The 13,750-nt window shown below is 48.6% G+C and overlaps 1 protein-coding gene across 1 annotated transcript; it reads left to right on the top strand.

Annotated features, from left to right (window-relative positions):
- Positions 1-1,052: 1,052 nt before the first annotated feature.
- DES (desmin) lies at positions 1,053-13,282 on the top strand. The gene is made up of 9 exons (XM_044438287.1): positions 1,053-1,686; positions 5,588-5,648; positions 6,460-6,555; positions 6,776-6,937; positions 7,088-7,213; positions 8,290-8,510; positions 9,138-9,181; positions 11,552-11,634; positions 12,025-13,282. The coding sequence occupies exons 1-9, from the start codon at positions 1,133-1,135 to the stop codon at positions 12,064-12,066; spliced, it is 1,389 nt and encodes a 462-aa protein (XP_044294222.1). The 5' UTR covers positions 1,053-1,132; the 3' UTR covers positions 12,067-13,282.
- The last annotated feature ends 468 nt before the right edge of the window (positions 13,283-13,750 follow it).

Here is a 13,750-nt window from a genome sequence, read left to right as displayed (position 1 = left end):
TCTAATCTCCCCCATTTCCCAAGGAAATGGGGCTTGCTCTTGGTTCCTGCATCCAGGCAGGAGAACTGAAGTGTCCTTTGGATTCTGTGTGAACAGAATTCATTTAGGATGGCTTTGCAATGTGTTGGTGAGGGGCGTAGAAAACACCTCCTCTTGCTCCCTAGAAATAGCTCTTTCAGCCAAAAAGGAAGAGCATGGAAGCCCTCTTGGCATTGCTAGCACCTGCCACCAGCAAATATGCTTACTGATTCTCTTCACTTCACCTCCACCCACCCCCTCCAGTGATCCTGCCTTTGGGAATGCATGTGGACTAGCTCCCTGGATGGCCACTGGCTGCCCTATACTCTGTAAGCTAGAAATCATTGTCTTCAGAACCCATCTTACCCATTCCCTAGTACTTCAATTACATATAGGGTTAAATATGCTTCTATTATACTGGGATACATTTATTTAGCCACCTTAATCAATGCTGCAAGTGATTTGGCTTCATTCCTCTCCACAGAACCTGCATCCCTGCCCAAACCTTTAGGGTACTTGTGTGTGCATGCATGTGTGTGTGCGTACAACTACTGACTTGTTTCTTTTCTTGTTTTTCTTTTTGTTGCAGTGGAATTCATATATCCTAATATATCCTTGGCTTCTTTTTCTCTGTTCCTTGTGTAGCTGTTTACCCTTCAGAAAGAATTTTCCTTCACTGCAACTCTCCTGCTCCTTCAATGATCTCTCTTCACCCCTCACGCTTTCCAAACCTGGCATTTTTCATAAACCTGACTCCCTCTGCCATCCTGTTTCTTGCCATCACCTTCTAGGCCCAGGGCCACATGCTAAGGTCTTCCTTGGGTAGGCCTTGCTGTTGCCAAGCAAAACGGAACTACTGCATCCCATAACTCGCTCGCTGCCACAATCTATCTCCCTGTCCCAGCCTTGGAGAGCTTTCTCCCTCCCTGACAGAGGAATCCACAGCTGTTCCAAACTGGGAGCTGAAGTGCTGGGGGAAATTGGGAGGGGCCAGCTGGGTGACGTCAAGGGTTGTGAGATACAAATAGCCACAGCTCCAGTCCTCCTCCCGACTCTGACTTGCTCACCCAGAGCAGCTGTGACCTTCCTGCCTCTGTCTTACCCAGCCGCCACCATGAGCCAGTCCTACTCCTCCAGCCAGCGGCTCTCTTCATACCGCCGTACCTTTGGTGGGGCTGGGTCGGCTCCGCCTTCCTTCCCGCGCGCCTCCTTTGGCAGCAAGGGCTCTTCTGCCAGCACCATCTCCTCTCGTGTCTACCAAGTGTCCCGAGGTGCTGCTCCACCCAGCCTCTCCAGCTTCCGAACCAGCTATGCGGCCCCGCTGCGCTCAGTCTATCAAGGTGCTGGCGAGGTCCTTGACTTCTCCCTGGCCGATGCCATGAACCAGGAGTTCCTGCAGACACGCACCAATGAGAAGGTGGAGCTGCAGGAGCTCAATGACCGCTTTGCCAACTACATTGAGAAAGTCCGGTTCCTGGAGCAGCAGAATGCCCTCATGGTGGCTGAAGTCAACCGGCTCAAGGGCAAGGAGCCCACACGGGTGGCTGAGATCTATGAAGAGGAGCTGAGGGAGCTGCGGCGTCAGGTGGAGATGCTGACCAGCCAGCGAGCACGGGTCGATGTGGAGAGGGACAACCTGCTCGATGACCTCCAGAAGCTGAAGCAGAGGTGAGCCTGGAAATGCCAGGTCCTTGTGGCCACTCGCTTTGCCTAAGTTTCTCCCTCCCTAACTATGAATATTTATGTGATTACTTGTTAGTTCAATTTATATACTGCTACATTAACCGGCATTTGGGCTCTCTGAGCGGCTGCCCGGGGTTCTTTCCTAGATCTGAACAGGTATTCATCTCTGAGGTGACTAAGGCAGAGATGCACAAGATACAGCTGTGTGTGTGGTTCAACATAGCCATCTCACAGCCCTGGCCTTCCAAAAGGCAATGCAAACACACTCATCTATCTTATGCCCCCCTTTATCAGGATCTTAAAGGACATGCTTTACTTTTGCATGTGGTGTCTTTCACTCTGATGTTGCTCTTCTGCCCAAGCTGCCTATCCTCTGCCCTAATGCTACCATCACATCCCCACACCCCTGTCAGTACTTGCTCAAAGCTCTAGCCACCTTTTTGGAAGGTATTCCTCCCTTGAAGAAGCTCCTCACCTTTGCAAAGTTGATCTGGGGGGCTTAATGGGGCACAGAGGTTTCAAAAACGCTTGATGCACTATGTCCAAAACTGGTGGGTAACTGACCTTCTTCTCCGGAGTCCCATCAGATGATATCCTCCACATTCTGGTTCAGGAACTCATAACAAGCCACTTATTCTTAGAACATAGTTTCAGGACATGTTCCATGATGGTACTGCCTTCCATGCCATACCAACCTCTCAGCACAGAGCCTCTTCTCTGTCTGCATAAACCTAAGAAAATCTAGACATTGGCCTTAACATACTCCAGCCTTTCCCAACTTGCATACTTTCAGATGTGTTGGATTGCAACTAACACGATTCACAGTCGGCATGGACATTGGCCAGAAACATTCACTTTAAGGAAGTATATGGATGTTCAAATGGTCTCGTGTAATGATTTCAGTTTGCAATCTAAGAAAAAATAGTCTTTGCATCAGGTTTAGAATGATCTTCACAGATTTTAGGCCGGTTGAGAATCATACACTTGAAGGAGACAGTATACTAATGAGGCATCCTCAGCATCCTCCTCCATGCCCAAGGAATCCCCTCCCACTTTTATTGGATTAAACGAGCAAATTATGTTTGGTAAACACCCTGATTGGATCTGGAAGTGATGCAAATCAGTACACCAGTGTGCACACACATGCAGAGAATGGTTAATGATGCTGCATCTGCTGTGAGGCTTTTATCAGATGACCTCTTGATCTTTGCTTTGATAAGCTGAACCAAGGGAGCTCCTTGCTCCCAAGCTTGTCTCTTATTATTGGGGTTATCCTTAGGACTTTCTTCTGCCTGTTTGTATCTGTAAAGTGGTGTAGGAACAAGCTGGGATAAAAAACATCATTTCTCTTACCCTGAATCTTAGTGATAAGGAGACAGATAATTATTTAAAAAATCACAATAGTCAGCACCGAGCTTGATGCCACAAACATGCACACAAGCAGGAGGTATTTGTGGGATAGTAACAGGATTCCACTTCCAAGCTGTGCTTCCAGCCTTTACAAGTTACACCAAAGAGCTGAAGCAGGTACAGTTGCAAGGATACTGACTTATCCACTACACCTTTAACTCATTCATTTCCTGGTGCCACAATCTCCTAGTTATTCAGCAGGAAAGGCTTACTGTTATTAGGAAAGGTGCTGCTCCCTGGAGTTCATCATATTCTGGCCTTATTCCCTAAGACATTACACCCTGCAAGGTTCCCGGCTATAAAGGGTTGTCCGTAGCCTCAGGTGGGATCACCACCCTTTCTCTCCCGAGAGAAGCTTTCTCTCTGCTTTCAGCAGCTGCATGGAACCCAGAAATTCGATGAACAGCTATTTTGACACAGTTGCTGGGAAAGCCACACCTGCCAAATGTCTCCCTGTCACAGAGCCTTCGGCCAGTTGCAGCCACTGAGAGTGATGGGAAGAAAAGGGGCAGCCCTAATGATTATTCCTACAGAATGAATTGAAGTATATTCTGAGAGCAAAACCGGAAGGTCTGTGATGCCTGCCACCCCCACCTAGTGAGCATGAGGCAAAATGGAGAGAATAAAGCCAACCACAGGCCTGTGAGCGCGTCACAAATTGCACCAAGCAGTGAAGTGAGGCATCTTTCCAGCTCTGGCACTCTTCTGGGTCACAATGGATTCTGGGTAATGCCATTATGACAGGGCAGGGGCAAGGAGGGTTACACAACTTATTAGAAAATAGGCTTTCAAGCAGGTGCAATCCTGGCACCCACCCTCAGGAACAGAGCCAAGGCCTAGGCCCTAATGCCATGGCCTTGCCCAGCTTGAGGCTAACTCATAGCCAGGGTGGTCTGGGGAGGTTTGCCACTGCCTCACTTTTTTGGGGGTGTCTGTGTCTGCCTCACCTTTTTCAAATATCACTTTTTTATTTTAAAGGCCTACAAGTCAGAAGAGCATGCGCTCTACTTTTCGCAGCCTATCCCCTGCTCTTTCAGGTTGGCTCTGGGCCTAGTTAGATGCTCCCACTTTTCTCCTCTTGAATTAGCTCCTGTGTGACAGGCAGGGCACAACTGGACTCAGCCGGAAGCAGGGAACGCTGAGCCAGCAAAGCCAAGCGTGTTGACAGGAAATTCTGACATTTCAGAAGGATAAGGGGGAAAAAAATCTGAACGAGAGTGTCCCACAGAGCAAAGACCTCTGAGTGGGCCACTCTGGAATAGCGCTTTGAGCCTGGGCAGCTTCACAAAGAAATTTGCAAAGACTCCTTCTAAGTGTTGGGTCTTTGCAAAGGTGGAACCCTTTGCTGAATGCTGTAACAGAGCCGAGCTATAGGGCAGAGAAAAGCACCTAACTTTGGCTGAGGTTGCAATCCATCTTTTTCGGCTGCAGGCATTCCACTTGTACTTAACATGGAGGCAGCCTTTGCGGTCCATTGTAGCTCTTGCTCTCAGATCACACAAAGAGGGACAGACAGCAGGAGGGTTAGGAAAGAGATTAGTACCGAAGATTTGCCATTGAAAACACTGCTGGCAGTGCACAAGTAAGAGCTGGTTGCTGTCACAGTCACAGGGAGCTTTGTTCAGATATTTGAACAGTCTGGACTTGAACTCCTGATGCTACCCCTGCTTAAAAGCAGCTAGGATAAGCAGAAGTGTGGATGTATGTGTGTGTGGTTCAGCATAGTCAGGCGGAGGAAGGGAGCCCACAATAATTGGTTTGGAACTGGAGCCCAGTGCTGCCTACAGCCACCATTTCCACGTTTCACAACCACAGTCCCCACAGCTTGCCCTTTGTATGCCCACATCCCTAAGTGATGTCACACTTCTTCCATGTTGAAAGGCTCAGAAGACCATTCCCGGCTTTCTAGCACCTCAGCAGCATCCACCTGTCCCCATCTCTCTACACCTCACATCGGGCCACTGCTGTTTTCCAGAATCCCAGGCTGGGGTGTGGGGTCTGTCTCATTGTGTGGGGTCTCTCAGGCTCAAGGCCCCCCTGCCCAGCATGTTTTCAGGCTGCTGCTGTAGATCTGTAGGTCTCTGGCTTCTTCGGCAGGCTGCCTTGCTGTAGCAAAGCTCTGCTTCCCTAAAAGGGAAGGGGGAGTGTGCATTACCCATCAGTGAGCTCATGATTTTGTGCTGGAGGCTTTGACTATAACAGGCAATGAGAGCACATGTTCCTGCTCCTCTGCTGGCTTGGACCCCAGCCAGAACCCACCCACCCCTGGAATGCCGGGGAATGGCCGATTCCAGATGCATCCATGGCTCTGGTGGCTTGGAGGGAGTCACAGGGCACTGGCTTGGGTGGGGCCACTCTGGCCTCAGACCCCTGAGACGTGTGTAAAAATCAGGGCTCTGTTTCCAGGCATGTGAGGGGCTTCTCTGCCCTATCTGTCTACCTGTCTGTCATCCGTTTCTTCTGTTCACTCCCACAGGCTGCAGGAGGAGATTCATCTCAAGGAAGAAGCAGAGAACAACCTCGCCGCTTTCAGAGCAGTAAGTCCAGGCCTTACTTGCACTGCCACCCATGTGCTAGAGGGTGTGAGCAAATGGGGCAAAATGCTGTCCCCAAGATGGAGTGAGTCTTGCTCTGCCCAAAGTCACTGGTCCCTTTCTCCAAGGAGGCCTTCTCTGGCACTACATTCTTGAATGCAAAGCTTTACTATAGCACTCACGGCCTCTGAAAGGCGTTCTGAGACTCTCCCTCCACCCTTGCTTCTGTCACCTTCTCAGCTTCTTTCCAACGTTTTCTGCCAGTCTTGCATTAATGCAGTGGCCCCTGCTGTGATGAGTATTTTTTTCTGCTGGGCCCAGATTTTCAGTCTCAGTTGATGTTGCCAGTCATTCTGGGCAAAGCCTAAGGCAGAATGGGAGTTGAAGTGCTCTGCTCAATGTGCCACGGCCTCCTGTTCCCATTGACTGTGGATTATGCTGAATTGCTGTGAGCATGAGAGCGAGTGCCCCCGCAGTTGCCTCAGAAAGGCACATGCTCCAGCATCAAGACTCCTGATAGAAAACTAGCAGCAGGGCCCCTTGTTCAAGGATCACATGGACTGGCCCTGAGTGGCGGGTCTTCTTCCTCATTTCCTGGGTTTTCAGAACTTCCTGCATAGTTTCCGTTGGCCAGACTCCCAGACTCCATGAGAGATCAGAGGGGCAGCAGCTCCATGACCTTTTCAGAAGCATGCAGTTAAATAGCAACTTAGCTCATCTCTTTCCTTCAACAAAAGTTGTCCTCCTGAGAAAGGGTCCAGTCTCTTGCCTCTGTTACCACTGAGATCATGTCTCCCTTCCTCTGTCCTCCCAGGATGTTGATGCAGCCACACTGGCCCGTATTGACTTGGAGAGGCGTATTGAATCCTTGCAGGAAGAAATTGCGTTCCTCAAAAAGGTGCACGAGGAGGTAAGTGTTAGAAGGAGGGAGTGGCAGATAGGAATGGGTGGGGGCATTGAATGGGGGAGATGGTGATTAAGTAGGAACAAAAGGTGTGGTTTAGCTAGAGAAAAATGGAGTGTGTGGGGAGGTGTACAAACACGGGGTTGCAGGGATGCATGTCACTGGTAGACTTTCAATCTCGCCCTGTTGCCATGAACTTGATCTTTGCTGGCTTTGGTTTTCCCAGGAAATTAGAGAGCTGCAATCGCAGCTGCAGGAGCAGCAAATCCAGGTGGAAATGGATGTGTCCAAGCCTGACCTGACAGCAGCACTGCGTGATATCCGTGCCCAGTATGAGAGCATTGCTGCAAAGAACATCTCTGAGGCTGAGGAATGGTACAAGTCCAAGGTAGGGGGCAAAAGGAAGCGTTGCATTGACTGAGGGCTTAGCGAAAGTTCGTGCTGGCCTGTCGCTTGTGGCTTGACAAAGGGTGCCTCTCTTGTGTCCATCTGCACAAACGCCTCCTCTGCTTCCTCCCGCCCCTCCTTTTGCATATAGGTGTCTGACCTGACCCAGGCAGCGAACAAGAACAACGATGCCTTGCGCCAAGCCAAGCAGGAGATGATGGAATACCGGCACCAGATCCAGTCATTCACCTGTGAGATTGATGCACTCAAGGGCACGGTGAGGTGCAGTGCTGAATCAGTGGCAGGGCCAGATTCAGAATCCAGCTATTTCCCTAAAGTGATGTTTGTGCTTCAAGATGTCTCATTCCCCATGATCCAAATGCCAGTGATGTCTCCGAAGCTGCCTTGATTGGGATGGGGGACAGCTGCATTTCTGCATCTTTGCCTGATGGTGAAGGGGCCACTCACATCCTCCTAGTGGAGGCTGATTGCTCCATGGGCAATCCAGTTCGTGTGAATAATATCCTGAGTTCAATTTCAGGAATATCAGGTAGTTGTTTTGGAACCTGTGCCAGCCAAAATAGCCAGCAGTGGTATGGATGAACTACTGATTTGAGTCAAATCTAAGGCAGTTTCCTGTGCTCATAGGAAAGGTCTGTTTTGCACTTCTTTGTGTTCAACTTACTAGAGGTGGAGGGCTCTTTTTCTCACACATGCCATAAAATTGCTCCTCTCTATGCTGGAGTGGAAGTTATGGCTCATTTGAATCTTACATCCTTTGTAGGGTAAGGAAGAACCATCCTCTATTTGAAGGCATCCTCTTTGGGGGATCCACGTCTTTTTGAAGACATCCTCCATTTGAAGGTCTGCCCCATTCAATTCTGGTCTAATGAGAAAGAACCATAAAGACTGCTGCCCATCAATCAATAGAGCAGTGAGCAGGCAGGCAGGCAGGCAGGTCACCTGTTCATAGCTTCCCACACCCCACTAAGATGTGCTGTATTTCTATTTAAATTATATTTCCAAATGCGTCTCCATACACATAACTTAACATCAGCAAATTTTGTGCAGATCACTCTCCTCTTTCTTGGTGGGGCATTTCCTCTTTCATAACCCCAGCTGCCTCACCTTTACCTCATTCTCTCTCAAGCATCAGGTTCAGGTGTTTCATTTTCTTCCTCAACAACATGGCTGTGCCCCTGCCTCCATCCAGCAGTCACCATTTACATTCGGCGAGAATAGCGAGAGAAAAAGAACCCTGAATGAAATCATGATAACGTGCCTCTGGTTCTTCTAGGACTGTCAGCACACATTGGGGCTCTGAAGTGTTGATTTCCACCTTTTTGCTTCTAGAACGACTCCTTGATGAGGCAAATGAGGGAGATGGAGGAACGCTTTGCTGGCGAGGCTAGCAATTACCAGGACACCATCCAGCGGCTTGAAGATGAGATCCGACATTTGAAGGATGAGATGGCACGACACCTGCGCGAGTACCAGGATCTGCTCAATGTCAAGATGGCTCTTGATGTCGAAATTGCTACTTACCGCAAGCTGCTGGAGGGTGAAGAGAGCCGGTGAGCACTGTTCCCTGTGTGTGCATAAGGGCTCCTAGTGCTATCAATCACTTGCATCCATCCTTTCCTCCTAAATGTACCCTCTCCTATCGGGTGGAAGAAATGGAAGAAGTAGTAGAAAAACAGGAGGGCTACAAATAGAAGATGCCTGGGCATGCTGTAAAATTCAGGCACATAAAGCCACATCTAGAGCATCCTAGATACGCCCAAAGAAACTTTCCTTGAGGGAACAGCAGACAACAAAATTGGAACAACTGATTGTGAGCTCCTAGGGTACTACTGCAGCACAAAGGGCCATTGTATTCCTTGTGCTTTGTAAGAGGAAGCAGATGTTAACCATCGCCCAGGAAAGAAATAGACTAGTTGGTCTCTCAGGGACTTTTATTTTCCCTTTGCTGAATATTTTGGTCCATAATTTATAATATGACTCAGTAATGTGAGAGCAGAGTTACAGCAGTTATGATAAGTGTACTGCAAACAACTTTCCAGTAGGCAAGCGAAAGAAGCACAGACTGTTCAGTTGCACAATGAAAAGGGAAAGGGCTTGGTGGTGGTTGTGTCAGGGCTGTTAGAGCAAAAGGAAAGACCTAATGGCTAGGCTGATTTTCTTTCTTCCTTTCCATGTAGCATTTCACTGCCCATCCAAACTTTTTCTGCAATCAACTTCCGAGGTGAGTGGCACAGATTCTGGCCTGTGAGTTTGTGCATACATGAATGTTCATGCATTTGTGCATGTATGTGTGTGAAGAAATATGGGTATTTTGGGGAAAACACTTAAAATGGGAGCAGGGCAGTGAGAAGTAACCCTCCCAGTTTTCAATCTAATGAGGCAGAGCAACTTGTTTCATGCAACCAATACTCTCCGTCACCATGTTTTTTGCAGGGAGGGGAACCATTTGGAGGGAGAAGTAGTAGGGAAGGAGGTGGTTTTCCATTAAAAATTGTGCCTCCATGAACAGTTCCTCCCACTAGAGTTGAAGAAGAATGTTTGCAAGGAGAAATCTGCCTGAACCCTCACAAGTAGAAAAGAATTAAGGAGGCTATGAATTAAAGAGCAGGATGGCTCTGAGCACATGTGCAGTCTAGGAGTCTGCAAATGGAATCTGAACCAAGCTCCTTTCACACAAAAATCCTCTCCTGGTTTTTCCTCCATGCAATTTAACTTAGCTAAATTTGTGAGATATTTAGTTATTGCTGTTGTTGGGCAACTGGGAGTTAGAAATCTTTGGTGAGATCTAGCTGTAGAGCTGAATGTGTCTTCTATTCATCTCTAGTATTGGACACCTGTCTTACTCTGTATGTTAATACAGAGTTTGGGATAACAAGAGTATTTGCATGAGCATGCATGGGCTTCTCTACATGAGGTGCTTATTGTGCAGTTGTAATCCCTCACTCACAGAACTATGTGGGGCCTTTACCCAGCACTGTTGTCCTGCAGAGCCTCTCTCATGTTCTCTACCCATTTTCACAACTATTTTTTTTAGAGTGAGAAGCCTCACCTATTAAAATTCAAAAGGGAACAAACTGCAGCAAAAGCCTTGTGCAGAATTGCAAGTATACTATACCACAGCGCCACCTTGTGGTTGATTAATAGAATGTAGAAAACTACAAACCCTCTTTTTGAAAACGATGTGTAAAGGTCACATTGTTCCTTCCCCTTTTAATGAAGATGAAAGAAGAAGCCTCAGGAAAGCAATGGGTTAAACCTCTCATGCAGAGAAGCCAAGTACAACATCACAACAAGCAAAATCAATCATATTGGGTTATAAGAAAAAAAACCCACATCTATAGTAGGGCAGTACCTTTACTAGGACCACTAAAATGTTGCAAAACCAGGAGCAACCTTTTGAAATCTCTAGAACTCTTCATCAAGCTGGATGTTACACAAAACAACTAAATTAGGAAGCTGGATTTATGATTTCATCTTTTTGGGCTTCTCTACGTGAGGCATTTATTCTGTGCTTGTGGCTCCTCACCCACAGTGCTTTTTAGGTTCTTTGCATTATGTTGTCATCCTCCAGGGCCTTTTCCATGCTTACCAAGCATTACTACTACACTTTAGAGATCAAAGAATGTACAGTATTATCTGGAAATGGCAAAGTGAATCAGAATGAGAAGCTCATGTATTTTCATCATTCCAGCATACTACAACATGACCTTGTGGTTGTATAATGTAACATTAAAAGGCAGAGACAGACAGACAGATGGACAGACAGAAAAAACCCATATAAAAGAGCTGATCTTAATTCTACATAGAACCCCAAAGCAGAAGCCTTGTTAAAGTGGTACATTAAAAGACTCTTGCAGAGAAGCCCTTTGTATAATATCCAGCCTGTCCAAGAGTTCTATAGAACTCAAAACCTTGCTCACTGTTTTGTGACCTACTGGCTGATCCTAATAATGAGTCCTACTGTGCACAAAAGAACATGCACTGAAGCAGCGGAAGGGAGAGCAGAATGAGGGCAGGGAAGTGGAAGCGCTCCTTTTTCTCTGGCTCCCATGATCTAATGGCATTCTATATCAATATTTATGATGACAAGGGCAAGTTGAGACCATGTAGTCAAGCAGGGCTGGGGAACACATGTGTGACTCTGGCTTCGCTGCGTAAGTGTGTGCGCAAGCTGCCATTAGGAAGGTGTTCCTCTCTTAGTAACCTCTGAAGCCATGGGTGAAGATGCTTAGGGTTCCTTCCTGTGCCATGCATAGGACTGGAAAGAGGTAAAACCTCACTTTAGAAAGATAAGCTTGTGCAGTAAGGGAAGCTCATGCATGGATTTATTTATTTATTTGCATGTATTTATAGGCCGTCCATAATTGCCAAGGCCTTCCTAGGCGGCTTCAATGTAAAACATGCCAACAGTAAAATAATGCACTTTGAAGGAGGAGAGTGAGTCTGATCTAGGAGGAAAAGACCTACAGCCAAGCCACTGCACACTGTTTTTTGTTTTTGCTGACTGTGGTCCCTCTCCATTCACCCCCAGTCAGCTGCATTTCACCTAGAACATGCCTCTTACCAGCTGATGTCTCTTTTTGCCCCACAGAAACCAGTCCAGAGCAGCGGAGCTCCGAGGTTCACACCAAGAAAACAGTGACCATCAAAACCATCGAGACACGTGATGGGGAGGTAAGTAGGACTGGATTGCAGGCACTAGGAGAGTTAGGTTGGGAGGCAGCAAGGAGACCAAAGTAGCTCAAGATCAGGTTTCCATGCTCTTTTCCTTCTCGGGCATTGGTAACGACTGACTCTTTTAACATGAAACCTACTGCAGATGTGATATAGGGAGACAAGGGATTAGAAGGGACATTTCAACACCTGACTCTCTTTCTCTTTCTCCTGGAGCAGCAGAGACAGGGTAGTGCAGGAGAATGGAAAACACAAGGGGAAGGAGTCATGTGGAAGTGGGCTGCATAGGGCCCAACTAGAAGCAGCAGGCCATGGGAGATCTGAGGTAGCAAGGATTTTTCTTAATCCCCCCTAATCTTTCTCTTTCCCCTACCCTGCTTCTCTCTCCAGGTGGTCAGTGAAGCTCTGCAGCAGCAACATGAAATGCTGTAGGTCCTGTTGTCCCCAGAGAGGCACCTGGCCCATCTCAACCTTTTCCCTCCCACGTGCAAAGACCGTGGGGTCGTTGGCTCCCACACACTCTCCTTCACACTCATTCTGTGTCCGCACCACTGGAGAACCTCACACACCCAACCGTGTGTGTGAAGCGCTCCCTGCATCCAGTTCCCCAAAGCCTCTCTCCTTCTACTCCCCTTCTCCTCTTCTTACCTTGGAAGTTTGAGGTGAGGGGACTGCAAGCAAGGTGCAGCTCTGTGTGTGTGTGCATGCGTGCGTGCTCATGTGTTGGCAGCGGGGAGAGGCTTCCTGCCACTGTAGGGTCTGTATCCCCTACCACTGCCTGCAAACAGAACTCTCGCCCACCCGCCTGTGCACGATGCATGCCCTGACCCACAATAGTGTGCCCTGACGCCACGCGCAGCTTCACTCCCCCCCGAGCATGGGCCCTGCCGCCCTGTCCCCGCAAGGCCCCTGGGTCACGGAACTGTCCGCTGGCACTCGAGGGGCAAGGGAAACGGAAGTGGGTGTAGCAGAGAATGAGGAAGAGCCAACTGCCAGGCATTGCCTCCAGGACCAAAGCCACAGAGCGCCCCTGCCCCCAGTGGAGCAGGACTCCTCGCTTGGGGGCTGACGGGCTGGTGTGTCTAGCTGCAGGTGATGTCCTTCCCTCCAGCCCGGCAAGGCTCCTTGTCTTGACTTGCTCCTCCAGACGAGGGTTTACCTTTGCACCTCAGCCGGGGTTTCCTGCCAGTGCAGGGGGCAGAGGCGGAAGAGTGAGAAGAACCCCAAAGGAGGAGTGAGTGGGGCTATTAGAGTAGGAGGCTTGGACTCTGAACAGGTTAAATGCTCTGCTCCGGCTGCAAAGTGAGGTGCCTAGTCTGGGATGGAGGCTATTAGGGTCGCCGAGGAGAGGAGAAGGTTGCCAAAGGGCTGATGCACCCTTCACTAGGAGAGGCTTCCTGTCCCAAATCCCAAACCTGTCCTGCAGGGGCTGCCACAAGGGAGTGTTTTAGACTTAGGGGGGTTGGGCAAGATTAAGAGAAGGAATTGGCAGGTGATGGATATAGGGGAGAGCGAGGGAGTGAGAGATAGTTGGTGGGCATGAGTGAAAGAGGAGAGAGGAGATGGAGAGAGGCTGAATGCCCCCGACCCTCCCAACCCAGCACATACCTGGCTCTGCCGAGTGAGCAATAAACCATGGAGCACAAAACCTGTTGACTGTGTTTCTTTTTTTCCTGTTCTTGACTGGACAAGTCCTATTGCACCTTCCTCCTGTATTACAAAACAAACCTTTACTATCAGAGTTGCTGATAACCCAAAGGGAGATTCTGGGGCTTCAGCAGATTAAGAGATCCACCTGTTCTTCTGATCATGCTGTAGAGTCAGGAGAAGCAGCACTCGGATAAACTTCTGCCACACAGTAAATATATATGGTTGAAAATGCTTGAAAGGGAGGTGCTGCAGTCCTTACATGAACTAACCCTTCCCACTGAGGCCTGAGGTCTGCCCAGCACTACATCCATCAAGAAGGGGGTCCCCCCATCTTAGCAAGTGCTCCTGATGTGCATATGCCCGAGTACACACCTTCAGACATGCATCCTTGACACCTGAAGCAACAGGGCCGATGTGCATATGTCTGCAGAGATGCAGCTTCATGGAGTATTTTCCATTAGAAGAG

The sequence above is a fragment of the Varanus komodoensis genome, unplaced genomic scaffold, assembly GCF_004798865.1.
Source record: "Varanus komodoensis strain SLA01 unplaced genomic scaffold, ASM479886v1 scaffold32, whole genome shotgun sequence".
NCBI classification, from domain to species: domain Eukaryota; kingdom Metazoa; phylum Chordata; class Lepidosauria; order Squamata; family Varanidae; genus Varanus; species Varanus komodoensis.
Note: the sequence above shows the minus strand (reverse complement) of the source record. Positions and strands in the feature narration are given on the sequence as shown.